Below are 15700 nucleotides of genomic sequence, written 5' to 3'. Positions count from 1 at the left end.
TCAAAGGAAGACAAAGGGAAACAAAGGGGCAGCACGGTAGCATGGTGGTTAGCATAAATGCTTCACAGCTCCAGGGTCCCAGGTTCGATTCCCGGCTTGGGTCACAGTCTGTGTGAAGTCTGTACGTTCTCTCCCGTGTGTGCGTGGGTTTCCTCCGGGTGCTCCGGTTTCCTCCCACAGTCCAAAGATGTGCGGGTTAGGTGGATTGGCCATGCTAAATTGCCCGTAGTGTCCTAATAGTAAGGTTAAGGGGGGGGGGGGGGGGGGGGGGAGTTGTTGGGTTACGGGTATAGGGTGGATACATGGGTTTGAGTAGGGTGATCATTGCTCGGCACAACATCGAGGGCCGAAGGGCCTATTCTGTGCTGTACTGTTCTATGTTCTATACTGTCATAAGTCAAAATGACAAGGAAAGGTGGGAAAATCTCATGTGTCTTCAGCCTCCAAAGGTTAGTGATGAGAGAGGGGCTTCCTTGAACGCGAGATATTCAAACGATTGGGAACAAGGCGGATTGGCTTCAATTTGAATTGTGATCATGGGAGAGAGAATATTGGTACTAATGGGGAAACGGGAAGACCAGGAATGATGTCAAAAAGAGGTGTGGGCCCCATACGGACCTGCAGAGTTTCAGGTAAAAAGCCCATCACCATCTTCATGTACGTCTAGTGATGGGTAGTAGCTTTACCAGCAAATGCACCCATCCTGATAATGAATATTTAAAAACAATTCCGGAATCATTCCAGAGGTTGTTGCTGGGATGGGGAATTTACAGTTTCTAGGTGAGGTAAGGTATGGTGGCCATAGTCCCAAATGACCAGAGGCTGCTTTCCCCTTTGAGAGGGAGAGGTGACTGGTGGTGATTTAACCTAAGTGTCACCACACCTCGGGAGAGGGGCAAGTTTGAGAAGGAGCGGCCTTCATGAATTAACAATTTCTATGGTAATAGCAGCTAAATTAGGTGAATAATTTCATTTTACTTGTCCATTTCAGCGATTAACATCTCACTGATGGTTCTAATCACATTGTGGTTGATTGTAGAAGCTCAAAATTTTTGATGGAATTAATGTGCTCAGTAAAGCAGATATTTGCTCTAGTGTTTAGGGTCATCAGTCGTGTTCCATATAGGGTTGTACTGCTTGCCAAACCTGTGAACAGAAATCATAATGAATAGACAGACCAACAATGACAAATTAGTTAAGAATTACTTTGCCCTCCTCATCTCTGGGATGAAACTGAACACAAATCTCGCAGCAATTTGTCAGGCAATTGCTCAATCACTGCATATATCTGTATATATCGCTGTATATAATCGAAGATAGTGGGCTGCATTCTCTGATTTGGAGATGGTGCCCCCACGCCGGCGTGGGAACGGTTACGCCAGGAATACTGGCGCAAAACAGCCATTAATTCCATGTTTTGCTGGGGGCTAGCAGGAAGGTAGCGTAGAGCACCCAGCTCTAGCTGCCGATACAGCCTGGAGAATTGCCGTATCCTTGGCCGCGCATGCGCACAGCGACAGCCTGCAGCGGCCGCGCCGTGCTTCACAGCGACCGGCTTGTACGCCCCGGACCACCCCACTACCATGCCCCAGCCTCGAATATGTCCACGCCTGGTCACGGATCGGCCCTCCCCCGACATTGGCAGTGCTGGACTGAGTCCGCAGCCGCCATGTCGAGTTCCCGACGGGTGAGATCACACGTGTCCCCGCGCCATTGGGCACTCAGCCGGTCGGGGCCGTAGCATTGGGGGGCGCGTATCAGGCAATGGCCTGAGGCCATGGATACGTGGCGCGGCGTACTCACAGAGTACGCCCCTTTGGAGGGCGTGGAGCATCGCGGAAAGTGGTGCCACCTGCCATTCTGTTGGGAATTTGGATTCTCCGGCCCGTTGCTGAACGCGATTTCAGCGTCGGCGACCGGAGAATGCAACCCAATGCGTGTTGTCAGACTAGCCAGCTGAAGGAGGGTGAGACCTCATAACATTTAAGAAGTATTTAGATGTTCACTTGTGATCCCAGGGCATACAAGGGTATGAGCCAAGTGCTGGAAAATAAGGTTAGAATGGTTAAGTGGTTGTTTTTGACTGGCACAGACACAATGAGCTGAAGAGTCTTTTCTATGCTGTATGATTCTATATCTCCAATGTTACACAGTATGGAGCTATTATGGGCAGTTTAAGTGATTCTCTATGGGATGTGACATACCTATTCTCTCAATGTAAATTGTAATCTCCCTGCTACAACAAATCCAGTTATTCCCAACTCCAAAATCCACGTAGCTACAGTGGGAGGCAGATTAGGGGATTTTAACTCCTGTTATCAATTCCAGGTAAAGCTTGCTTCAAAATTAAGCAAAATTAATTCTCAATATGGCATTAACTGCAGACTGAAGAGCTGGGAAAATAGAAAATTAAAACACACACATGCACAGAAGCACACAAACAAACACGCAGCAAAAACATACACAAATATGCAGACATGCAGAGAAACACATATACACACAGAAATACACATCTAGGTAAGGTGGGATAGGAATTCAATGAATGATGTCAGTCACTGATGGAAAGAGCCAGCAGGTAGCCTGATGCCAGCTTAATACACAAGACGGGCTGTGACAATTAGTTATAGTTTTCTAACTCGCTGTTCAGACATATAAATATGGATTACACATATCTGGAAATGAAAATCAATCCACTCAGTCAGTACTAGACAATGGTAGAAATCTGCCCCATTGTATTTGACCAGTATTGTCTAGACGTTCCCGGGGTCTGTGACTGTGATAACTTACCTTCCCTTCAATCAGCAACTTCTGGACAATTTCAAAGTCTGAGGTCATAAATCGGTCTCTAACTAAGGGCCTGCAAAGGAGAAACAGTATAAATCAGGAAAGGGAAAGTGAGACTGAGCACTGGTGATAATACAGACATCTCTTGCTACTAACTTACATTTTTTATACTGGATTTATTCCTGAAGCATCACAGAATGTTTCTGTAAACCCTTTCATTTCACAATCATCATTGCAGATAGTCTGCGTGAATCTATTAAATAACTTCCTTAACTATCGAACGTGTGAGCAGTTAATGCTCCATAAACACTCCTGTCGGTGAGTTCAACCTCTGAGGGGCAATAATGAAAAGCATCATTGAGGATGCACTGGATAGGGTGATGGATCCTGGCATGAAAAAATGAAATGAAATGAAAATCACTTATTGTCACGAGTAGGCTTCAATGAAGTTACTTGTGAAAAGTCGCCACATTCCGGCGCCTGTCCGGGGAGGCTGGTACGGGAATCGAACCGTGCTGCTGGCCTGCTTGGTCTGCTTTAAAAGCCAGTGATTTAGCTCAGTGAGCTAAACCAGCCCCTGGCTCCTTGTGAGCCCCTTATGAGTAGGTACAAATTAACAAGGGAGGAGCCCTGCTAATGATCACTGATAGCTGAAGGTTCAAATCTAGTGTCAGGAATTGGCAGCCAAATTGAACAGGGCCCAGATTGTTTAGTACAAAACTAGGGCTGCAATAATATTGTTAGTCACCTACTTATGTGTGCCCTGCCTGAAGGTGAGTCCTTGGTTCATTGTTTGCTGATGCTTCATCCTGAGCCATTTTCTTAACCAATGTAATCAGAGGTGGTTTGTCTCCCACTTTCAGGACGGGCAGGGTAGGAAGGCAGCTTCCAAATCTACCTCAGCTGGAATGCACATCGAACCCACAATGTTGATGCTATTCTCAACCATCTAAGTTAGCCAGTTCCCTGAATATGGTTACGAGAATGCTTCATTTGGGGTACTGTTTAAAATTTCAGTATCTCCACCTCAAGAGGGAAATTATACATCAGAAAGTGGCAGAACGGAGTTGGACTTCTTGCCTTCATTTTTCATTTCATTTCAATTTGGGTTCACTTCAGTAAGAGACTTAAAGGAAATCAGATTCAGGTATGTGGACTTATTTAAGGAATCATCAACAGGTAAGGACGAGAATAGTTTGAGCTGATGGGGTCAGATTGAAAGCAGGAAGCAAGGAGTGCACTTTTCTCGGAGGGAGAGGATTTTGGGAATGTTAATGAGGATGGAAGCCGTGCCCCTACAAGGAGAACACGGCAAATGGGAGGGTCTGGGAGGCAAGGCTCAGTATTTCAGAACATAATTTAAAGAGTTTGGGTTGTGCCTGAATACCTGTGTGGGGCTGAAGAGGAACCTTTGATGGAAGTTTTCGGCATTGGCTAGTGATGTTTGTTTTTGTCTCTGGCAGTTGCTGGGGGCAAAGATGGGCAGCCTCATGGGCAAAGGATCAAGAAAAATATTGGGTAAACTTGTATGAGGCTGATGGCCGTTTCTTGTCCTCAGTTGAAAACACACAAAACTGTGCCTTAACTTTTGTTACAATCACAATAGAGACTGATAGAATCATATCATAGAATTTACAGTGCAGAAGGAAGCCTTTTGGCCCATCAGGTCTGCACCAGGCCATGGAAAGAGCACCCTACCTACCTCCATCCTATCCCCGTAACCCAGTAACCCCACCCAACCTTTTTGGACTCTGAGGTCAATTTAGCGTGACCAATCCACCTAATCTGCACATCTTTGGACTGTGGGAGGAAACCGGAGAACCCGGAGGAAACCCACGCAGACACAGGGAGAACGTGCAGACTCCACACAGACAGTGACCCAAGCCGGGATTCGAACCTGGGACCCTGGAGCTGTGAAGCAACAGTGCTACCCACTGTGCTACCGTGCTGCCCCAGCTTTTAAAAAGCTTTAAATAGCTTTAGAAAAAGAGATGTGAACTTCCAGTTACTCGCTGCAAGAACGACTCAAAAAGATGTTGTGTTTTAGAACTTTTACTGTAACAAATAGGGCGGCATCCTCCCACAGTCCAAAGGTGTGCAGGTTAGGTGGATTGGCCATGCTAAATTACTCTTAGTGTCCAAAAAGGTTGGGTGGGGTTGCTGGGTTACGGGGATAGGGTGAAGGTGTGGACTTAGGTGGAGTGCTCTTTCCATGGGCCAGTGCAGACTTGATGGACCGAATGGCCTCCTTCTGCACTGTAAATTCTATGATTGTATGATTATGAGGATAGATTGGAGAGGTTGGGACTGTTCTCCTTGGAGAGAAGAAGGCTCAGAGAATGTTTGATAGAGATGTTCAAAATAATGAGGGGGATGGACAGAGTAGATCGAAGAGAAACTGTTCCTACTCAATAAAGAATTGAGAATGAGAGGCACAGATTTAAGTGATTTGCAAAAAAAGCAAATGCGATGCGAGAATTTGTTTTTCATATAAATGGTTTGGGGTCTGGAATGCACTACCTGGAAGTTTGATAGAGGCAGGTTCAGTGGAGGCATTCCAGAGAGCATTAGATGATTATTTGAATAGAAACAATCTGCACGGGTACGGGGAAAAGGCAGGGGAATGGCACTAAATCATGATGCTTGTTTGGAGAACCAGTGCAAACACAATGGGTCGAATGGCCTCCTTGTGCACCATAACAATTCTGTGATTGTGAGTGCAGACATCTTGGAGTGTTGTGGGCCTGGAGAAAATTTACAGAGACAAGGAGAAGCGAGGGATTCGAAAACAAAGATGAGAATTTTGAAATCAGGATCTGTCTGGGAGTATGCATCAGGATGATGGGGGAGTTATTGCCTACTCCTGCTCCTGGTTCTGATATTCTAAGATAGAACTAATCCGTCGAATTCCACCTTCTAGCTTTTTGCCTGCAGCCGTGTAGGTAACAGCACCTCAAGCACAAATCCATGGTGTTCTTGATTAATAAGGGGATTTCTTGATTAAGAGGATCAGGGGTTCAGGGGAGAAGGCAATGAGGAACAGATCAGCCATGATCGAATAGTGGCGCAGACCCGAAGGGCCGAGTAGCCTAATTCTGCTCCTATATCTTACGGTCTTATGCACACAGGCAGCAGAGATTTGGATGATCTCAAATTTACAGAGTAGAATGTGGGAGACCAGCCAGGAATGTGTTGAAATAGTCACGTCTACAGGTAACAAAGGAAATGGATGAGAGTTTCAAAACAAAGAACAATACAGCACAGGAACAGGCCCTTCAGCCCTCCAAGCCTGTACCGGTCATGATACCAACCTTTGGCAAAACCCTCAGCACTTCCTTGTGCCGTATCCCTCTGTACCCATCCTGTCCATGTATTTGTCAAGATGCCTTTTGAACGCCGTTAATCTATCTGCTTCTGCAGCCTCATCGGCAATGCGTTCCAGGCACTCACCACCCTCTGCGTAAAACACCTGCCTCGCACATCGCCTCTAAACTTTGCCCCACTGACCTTAAACCTATGCCCCCTGGTGACTGACCCCTCCACCCTGGGAAAGAGTGCCTGCCCATCCACTCTATCCATGCCCCTCATAATCTTGCAGACTTCTATCAGGTCACCTTCAACCTCCATCTTTCTAATGAAAACAGTCCGAGGCTATTCAGCTTCTCTGCGTAGTTAACACCGTCCAGACCAGGCAACATCCTGGTAAACCTCCTCTGCACCCTCTCCAAAGTATCCACTTCCTTCTGATAGTGTGGCGACCAGAATTGTGCACAATAAAATAACTGCAGCCTTATCAAGATTCTATATAACTGTAGCATGACTTGCCAGTTTTTATACTCAATGCCCCGTCCAATGAAGGCAAGCATTCCGTATGCTTTCTTGACTACCTGGTCCACTTGTGTTGCCACCTTCAAAGATCTGTGGACCTGCACGCCCAGATATCTTTGACTTTCTATATTCCTAAGAATTTTACCATTTACGGTATATTTCCCCTCTATGTTGGACCTACCAAAATGTATCACCTCACATTTACATATTTGTCGAGATTAAACTCCATTTGCCATTTCTCTGCCCAAGTCTCCAACCTATCTATGTCCTGCTGTATCCTCTGACAATCCTCAACACTATCTGCCACTCCACCCACTTTGGTGTCATCCGCGAACTTACTAATCAGACCAGCTACATTTTCCTCCAAATTGTTTATGTACACTACAAACAACAGAGGCCAGCACAGATCCCTGTGGAACACCAATAGTCACAACCTTCCATTCAGAAATACACCCACCTACTGTTACCCTTTGCCTGCTGTGACTGAGCAGCAGTGGTGGAGGGTGGAGTCGGCATGGGGTTTAGAGTCAGGACTGAAAACAGTGGTTTCAATCTTCCCAATATTTAACTGGAGGAAATTTGAAGAACAGATCCCATGTTCTTAAATATATCCATGTACTGGACTGGGGGCTGGAGTATATTCTGTGATGTTATAAAGCCACATTCTTATCAAAACTGACTTTGTTTACTGAGTGGATGGAAACCACAGGATAGGTTTTAGTAAGACTGGCAGCTGTATTTGTAAGTGGCCTAAACAACGGTTCTTAACATGGCTGAACATTTGCAGGACTCCACCGACAAAGCTATCAGAAAGGAAACGACCACCAAAATAATCTGCTTAAATGATCTAAATTCCCTGAACTACACATGGACATCCAGACATAATTGGTTTATTTAGATGTGTACAGACCGATCAGTTAAACTCATCACTTTAGACAATAAACCCTGGCTGAGGAGAGTCTCCACCACGGATCATTCAGACAAACTCACTACAGTAAGCAATTAACACAAACAATGGACCGAGAGTGAGGGTTTCTCAGTTTGCTGTGACCATATTTAGCAACTGTCTAGATTGTGGCGGGAGGTCATGTGGCAGCAAGCCAAACCTTTATGTAAAAAGAAACTGCTTTTCAAGAGTGTGCCAGTCACAGAGTGTGAGTAAGGGCAAAAAGAGAACTTGTGACCCTCACTCTTTCTCCAGCCATTCTACAAGCGTGCCCTGCTTGTGTATAATCAGCCAAGCACCGCAGGGCCTATCTTCAATGTAAACCAAACAGCCAATAACTTCAGAGGAAAAGACAGAGATCGTCCGTCAAGACTTTAAATCAGAGCCACGAAAAATCATTTAAAAAGGCCTAAATGCACCAGACCTTCAAATGTCACCACACCAACCTACAAGATGCACGTATAACCAATTTTATTTTACGCACTCTTAAATAATTTAACCTACTTTGACTGCTTGTAATCTACCTCTGTGTGTGTGAGAGAGAGACTCTTGGGTATTAAAGACCAGAAACATTATTTTGTTTTCTTTTAAAACTTAACAGAAAGCATGTCTTGGTGCTTCTTTTACAGTCACAGCACACTTACTAAATTGACAAACAAATCCTTTTAAAAACACCTTTTGCGATCAACCGAGTGGCAGAGAAAGAAGTAATCCTCTTGGTTGGGCTGGATTCAGTGAGCTGCAACAATGGCTCATCCATTTCCTACGTGAGCCAGGATTGTTAACTCTTTGGGTGGGATTCTCCAACCTCCCGCCGGGTCGGAGAATCACCCGGGGCCGGCGTCAATCCCGCCCCCACTGTGCCCCGAATTCTCCGCCACCCAAGATTCGGCGGGGGCGGGAATCCCGCCACTGACAAGCCTCTCCCTCCGGCGTGGATGAAACCACCTATCTTACAGGCGGGAGCAGGCGGCGCGAGCGGGCACCGGGTCCTGGGGGGGGCCGCAGGGCGATCTAACCCCAGGGAGTGCCCCCACGGTGGCCTGGCCCGCGATCAGGGCCCACCGATCGGCAGGCGGGCCTGTGCCGTGGCGGCACTCTATTTATTCCGCCTTCACCATGGTCTTCACCATGGCGGAGGCGGAAGAGGGCAGCACGGTAGCATTGTGGATAGCACAATTGCTTCACAGCTCCAGGGTCCCAGGTTCGATTCCAGCTTGGGTCACTGTCTGTGTGGAGTCTGCACATCCTCCCAGTGTGTGCGTGGGTTTCCTCCGGATGCTCCGGTTTCCTCCCACAGTCCAAAGATGTGCAGGTTGCGTGGATTGGCAATGATAAATTGCCCTTAGTGTCCAAAATTCTATGATAATCTATGATTAACCTAGGACAACAGTTCGGCAACATCGTGGGCCGAAGGGCCTGTTCTGTGCTGTATTTCTCTATGTTCCCCTGCGCATGCGCCAGGTTGACGTCAGCAGCCGCTGACGCTCCGGCGCATGCGCGAACTTACGCCGGCCGGCGAAGTCCTTTCGGCCCCGGCTGGCATGGCGCCAAAGGCCGTTCACGCCAGCCGGCGGAGTGGGAGCCACTCCGGTGCGGGCCTAGCCCCTCAATGTGAGGGCTTGGCCCCTAAAGGTGCGGAGATTCCGCACCTTTGGGGCAGCCCGACGCCAGAGTGGTTCACGCCACTCCAACACGCCGTGACCCCCCGCCCCGCCGGGTAGGGCAGAATCCCGGCCTTTGTTCGCCACGTGTTTGACTCTGTGCTCAATTTTCGTTTCTATTTGTCGAAGACCATTTTCACTCTGTCTATCTATTCTGACCAGCAGAACACGGTGGCACAGTGGTTAGCACTGCTGCCTCACAGCGCAGCGCCAGGAACCCCAGTTCAATTCCAGCCTCTGGTGATTTATCTGTATGGAGTTTGTTTTCTCCACGTGTCTGCGTGAGTTTCCTCCGGATGCTGCAATTTACTCCCACAGTCCAAAGATGTGCGGCTTAGGCGGATTGCCCATTCTAAATTGCCCCTTAGTGTCCAAAAGTTAAGTGGGGTTATGGGGTTACAGGGATAGGGTGGGGGAGTGGGCCTAGGTAGGGTGCTCTGTTGGAGGGTCGGTGCAGACACGATGGGCTGAATGGCCTCCTTCTACACTGCAGGGATTCTATGAAATTCCATGAAAAAAGCGCTGATTCCTTATTCTGCAGATTTTAGTGTGAGTAGAATTTATAACTTACTTCACCATCGACCGAATCAGCTGATAAACCTTTTCCAGTGGTTCCGTTGTGTGCAGTGGTCGCAAAAACTCAAGACCCTGGCACGCAGCAAGGAGCTCAATAGTAAGCACTGGAAGAAAATGGTACCCACAGAGAGTTAACTTGGTAACTGGCATTCAAAATGTTAGCTAATCTAATGTTGCATTTATACCGCATCTTTAACTTTCCAAGAAATATTAGCAAGAACACTGAGCCTAAGGAGGAAATATAATGACAAGTGACCAAAAACTTGGTCAAAGAAATACGATTAAATGAGATCGTAGAAGAGAAACGGAAGATTTAGTTAGGGAATTCCAGCATGCCTGCAGCTGAAGGCATGGCTGTCAATGATGGGGTGAAGGAGATGGGGGTTGTGCAGCAAGTCAGAGTTGGGAAAGGACAGAAATCTCAGAGGGTTGGAGGATGACGATGGTTAGAGAGTTAGAGAAGGACAAGGCTGGAAAGGGATTTGAACTCAAGGATGGGGCACCACTGGACCGAGAGTCAGTGTTTTACTTCACCTCAGGATGAGGCCGATGCATTTATTGCCTATCTCTAGTTGCTCTGATAGGGCAGTGTTACAACTGAGGATTTTGCTGGAGAGCTCTGGGGACCCAGGTTCAAATCCCACCACAGCAGGTGGTGAAATTTGAATTCAATAAAAACATGGAATTTGGACTTCTGGTGGCGGCCGTGGAGTGAGTGGGCGCTTATTTGGTAGCTCCCGCTTGTGGTGGACCTTTGGGACCCTTTTCCCTGATTTACGGTGGATTTAATCAACAAACCCGAGTGGTGACCAAACAGGTGGATCAGGGTAAAGCTGTTGATGTGGTGCATATGGATTTCAGTAAGGCGTTTGATAAGGTTCCCCACGGTAGGCTATTGCAGAAAATACGGAAGTATGGAATTGAAGGTGATTTAGCGGTTTGGATCAGTAATTGGCTAGCTGAAAGAAGACAGAGGGTGGTGGTTGATGGCAAATGTTCATCCTGGAGTTCAATTACTAGTGGTGTACCGCAAGGATCTGTTTTGGGGCCACTGCTGTTTGTCATTTTTATAAATGACCTGGAAGAGGGTGTAGAAGGATGGGTTAGTAAATTTGCAGATGACACGAAGGTCAGTGGACTTGTGAATAGTGCTGAAGGATGTTATAGGTTACAGAGGGACATAGATAAGCTGCAGAGCTGGGCTGAGAGGTGGCAGATGGAGTTTAACGTGGAAAAGTGTGAGGTGGTTCACTTTGGAAGGAGTAACAGGAATGCAGAGTACTGGGCTAATGGCAAGATTCTTGGTAGTGTGGATGAGCAGAGAGATCTCGGCATCCAGGTACATAAATCCCTGAAAGTTGCCACCCAGGTTAATAGGGTTGTTAAGAAAGCATATGGTGTGCTAGCCTTTATCAGTAGGGGGATTGAGTTTCGGAGCTACGAGGTCATGCTGCAGCTGTACAAAACTCTGGTGCGGCCGCACCTGGAGTACTGCGTGCAGTTCTGGTCACCACATTATAGGAAGGATGTGGAAGCTTTGGAAAGGGTTCAGAGGAGATTTACTAGGATGTTGCCTGGTATGGAGGGAAGGTCTTACGAGGAAAGGCTCAGGGACTTGAGGTTGTTTTCGTTAGAGAGGAGAAGGCTGAGAGGTGACTTAATAGAGACATATAAGATAGTCAGAGGGTTAGATAGGGTGGACAGTGGGAGTCTTTTTCCTCGGATGGTGATGACCAACACGAGGGGACATAGCTTTAAATTGAGGGGTGGTAGATATAGGACAGATGTCAGAGGCAGTTTCTTTACTCAGAGAGTAGTAGGGGTGTGGAACGCCCTGCCTGCAACAGTAGTAGACTCGCCAACTTTAAGGGCATTTAAGTGGTCGCTGGATAGATATATGGATGAAAATGGAATAGTGTAGGTCAGATAGGCTTCAGATGGTTTCACGGGTCGGCGCAACATCGAGGGCCGAAGGGCCCGTACTGCGCTGTAATGTTCTATGTTCTAAACCAGGAGATTGGTGAAGTAGAGGAGAAGGATTCCCCACCAGTGTATGGATTTGTGGACCAGAAGTGATCTGAAAAGGAGACATTGTTGGCGGAAGTGGAGACTGCAGCACAGGAGAATATGGTGGAGGGTCAGAGGCCGAAACTGCCGGCCCAGTGGTCAACGTAGCAGCTGGTGGTCTTTCTCCAGGAGAACTTTGCTCAGCAAAGAAAGGAATACGTGGATCCGATTAAGATGGAGATTGATCTTGTGGAGCAGAGATTGGAAGCCCAGGGCCAGGTGATCCAGAAAGTGGGAGAGGCGGTTGCTGAGCACGATGAGCAGCTAGACTCGATGGCGGTGGAGATGGGGTTGATGAAGGACCACCAGAAGAGGCTGGAGGAGAAAGTGGAGGATTTGGAGAACAGGTCGCGCAGGCAGAACCTGAAGATTGTTGGCCTTCCAGAGGGCAACGAGGGATCGGATGCAGGGCCATATGTGGTACGTATGTTCGAGAAGCTGTTGGGGGAAGGTGCGTATGCTCGATCCTTGGAAGTGGTCAGCACAGTGCGCTGATGAGGAAGCCGCTGAGGAATGAGCCACCGAGGGCGATGGTGGTACAACCGGTTCCTGGACAAGGAACAGATCTTGAGGTGGGCCAGGCAGACGAGGAGCTGCATATGGGAAGGTAACGAGAGTTGCGTATTTACCAGGACTTGGGTGCAGAACTGGCCAAAAGATGGGCGAGCTACAACAAGGTGAAATCGGCCCTCTTTAAGGAGGGCGTGAAGTTCGGCATGCTGCACCCAGTGTGTTTGTGGGTAACTTACGAGGGCCAGGAACTTTATTTCAAATCACCAGATGAGGCGATGAACTTTGTTAAGGACAGGGGACTGGCAGGTGATGGGGGATATTGAACTTGGGGGCGAGTAGTTGTGTTCCTGATATGCTGCTAAATTTATTTTCTCTTTGGGTTTTGTATGTATTGTTTTACACTAAGTTTGGGGCCATTACTCAGTTTTGTTTCTGGGTTAACCTTGTTCTTAATGGGGATGGTGGGTGGAATTTTCTTCTTTGTGTTTGTTGGGGATGGATGTTCGAGCAGGGGGAGGGAGACCAGTTGGGGGGGGGGGGGGGGGGGGGGGTAGAATGCTTCGTGCCATGGGCGGGGGCTATCAGGCTAGCTGGGCGGGCTAGCTCACGGAAACGCAGTTGGGGGGGGGGGAGCAGGTGATCAGTTTGTTGAGGGGGGTTGTGATTGTTATTTTGGGGAGGGGTTATGGGGGAGGGAGGGAGGGGAGAGGGGTTATTGATCTGCTGGCAGGGAAGGGACTGGTGCTTGGAGACAGATTGGGGGTCGATGACGGTGGCTGCCCGAGGGCGGGGCTGAGGTGTCGCGGGACGTGGGCCGGAGGCTGGCCTAAGAAGGTTGATCGGGGGTGGGCGACCAGGCTGATCACATGGAGCATGAGGGGGCCGAATGGGCCGGTCAAGAGGGCTCGCATATTAGTGCATTTGAAGAGTTTGAAGGTGGCGCTACAGGAGACACACCCGAGGATAGTGGATCAGACTAGGCTGAGGAAGGGGTGGGTTGGGCAGGTAGTTCATTCAGGGCTGGATTCTAAAACTAGGGCGGTAGTGATCTTGATCAATTAGCGGGCGTCATTTGAGGTAGGGAGCATAGTGGCGGACTCGGGGGGTACGTTATGGTGAGTGGGAAGCTGGAGGGGATGTCAGTGGTATTAGTGAATATCTATGCACCAAGCTGGGACGACGTGGAGTTTATGAGGCGGGTGTTGGGGAGGAACCCGGACTGGACTCCCATAGGCTGATCATGGTGGGGGACGTTAATACGGTTATAGATCCGAGGTTGGATCAGTCGAGTTCAAGAACAGGGAGGGTGCCAACCGTGGTGAAGGAACTAAAGGGGTTTATGGAACAGATGGGAGGGGAAGATCCGTGGAGGTTCGGACAACCAAGAGCGAAGGAGTTTTCTTTTTTCTCCCATGTACACAAAGGGAACTCCCGGATCGTTTTTTTCATTTTGAACAGGGCTTTGCTGGCGGGTAGGTGCCGGGTATTCGGCGATTGTGTCGGACCATGCCCCACACTGGGTGGATTTACGGGTGAGCAAGGAGGGGGGTCAGCGCCCGCAATGGAGATTGGATATAGGACAGTTAGCGGATGAGGTGGTGTGCGGGCAAGTGAGGGAGGCCACCCAGAATTATTTGGAGATAAATGAAACAGGGGAGGTTTCAGCAGCAACAGTATGGGAGGCACTGAAGGCAGTAGTTAGGGGGGAGCTAATTTCGATACGGGCTCATAGGGAGAAAGTGGAGCGGGCAGAGATGGATAGGCTGGTTAGGGAGATCCTTCAGGTGGACAGAAGGTACTCTGAAGCCCTGGAGGCGGGAATGTTGAAGGAGCGGCAGAAGCTGCAGATGGAGTTTGGGCTGATATCCACAGGGAAGGCGGTGAGGCAGTTGAGGAAGGCGAGGGGGGTGATATATGAGCTTGGGGAGAAGGCCAGTAGGATGCTAGCACACCAGCTCAGGAAAAGGGAGGTGGCCAGGGAGATAGGAAGAGTGAAGGACAGAGTGGGGGGAACACTCTTGGACCCAGCGGGAGTGAATGGGGTGTTCAAGGAATTTTACAATCGGTTGTATGAGTCGGAGCCCCCAGCTGGGGTGGAGGGGATGAGGCAGATTTTGGAAGGGTTGGAGTTTCCGAAGGTGGAGGGAGGGTTGGTTGAGGGACTGGGAGCCCCGATCTGGATTGTGGAAGTAGTGGAGGGATTGGAGGTCATGCAGTCGGGCAAGGCCCCGGGACAGGACGAACAGCCAGTGGAATTTTATAAGAAGTTCTCTGGGGTGCTGGGTCTGCTGCTGGCGAGGGCATTTAATGAGGCAAAGAAGGGGGGGGTTCTTCCCCCAACAATTTCACAGGCTTCAATCCTTAAACTGGTGAAGGACCCAGAGTAATGTGGGTTATACAGACCAATCTCCCTACTAAATGTTGACAGCAAGTTGCTGGCCAAGCGTTTGGCCTCGAGAATAGAGGATTGTGTGCCGGGGGTGATAGGGGAAGACCAGATGGGGTTTGTTAAGGGTAGGCAGCTATCGGCCAATGTTAGAAGGCCCTTAAATGTCATCGTGATGCCCTCCGAGGGGAGGGAGGTGGAGGTGGTGGTCGCTATGGACGTGGAGAAGGCCTTTGGAGTGGTCGTATTTGTGGGAGGTCCTGGGGCGGTTTGGGTTTGGGCAGGGTCCGGTTGCTGTATCAGGCGCCGGTGGCGAGTGTGTGGATGAACCGGGTGAGCTCGGACTATTTCAGACTGAGCCGGGGGACGAGGCAGGGATGTCCACGCTCCCCACTGTTATTTGCCTTCGCTACAGAGCCATTGGCGATGGTGCTGAGATTGTCAAAGGACTGGAAGGGGCTAGTTCGGCAGGTGGGGGAGTGGAGCACAGGGCCTCATTATATGCGGACGACCTACGCCTACGCCTGTATATTTCTGACCCATTAGGGGGGATGAAATGAAATGAAATGAAAATGAAATGAAATGAAAATCGCTTATTGTCACGAGTAGGCTTCAATGAAGTTACTGTGAAAAGCCCCTAGTCGCCACATTCCGGCGCCTGTCCGGGGATGGTACGGGAATCGAACCGTGCTGCTGGCCTGCTTGGTCTGCTTTAAAAGCCAGCGATTTAGCCGAGTGAGCTAAACCAGGATGGGAGAGATTATGCAGATCTTAGGGGAATTTGGCCGGTTCTCGGGGTATAAATTGAATATAGGTTACAGCGAGGTGTTTATGATCCAGGCGAGGGAGCGGGAGAGGAGGCTGGGAGAATTTTCATTTCATTTCATTCAGTTGCCATTTAAAGTGGTGGGAGGGAGTTTTTGCTACTTGGGAATC

General features: G+C 48.9%; 1 protein-coding gene across 2 annotated transcripts in view; it reads right to left on the bottom strand.

The window, feature by feature from the left end:
* Positions 1–932: 932 nt before the first annotated feature.
* The window catches only part of LOC119973227 (histidine ammonia-lyase-like), an 88950-nt gene continuing 74182 nt past the window's right edge, over positions 933–15700 (bottom strand). For both annotated transcript variants that reach the window (XM_038810904.1, XM_038810905.1), the window contains exons 18-20: positions 9794–9902; positions 2788–2857; positions 933–1146 (exon numbers count right to left, since the gene is read on the bottom strand). In XM_038810904.1, the coding sequence (XP_038666832.1) occupies positions 1108–1146; positions 2788–2857; positions 9794–9902 (218 nt within the window). In that variant the 3' untranslated portion in view covers positions 933–1107. The remainder of the gene's footprint in view (positions 1147–2787; positions 2858–9793; positions 9903–15700) is intronic.

The sequence above is a fragment of the Scyliorhinus canicula genome, chromosome 11 (genome assembly GCF_902713615.1).
Source record: "Scyliorhinus canicula chromosome 11, sScyCan1.1, whole genome shotgun sequence".
NCBI lineage: Eukaryota > Metazoa > Chordata > Chondrichthyes > Carcharhiniformes > Scyliorhinidae > Scyliorhinus > Scyliorhinus canicula.
Note: the sequence above shows the minus strand (reverse complement) of the source record. Positions and strands in the feature narration are given on the sequence as shown.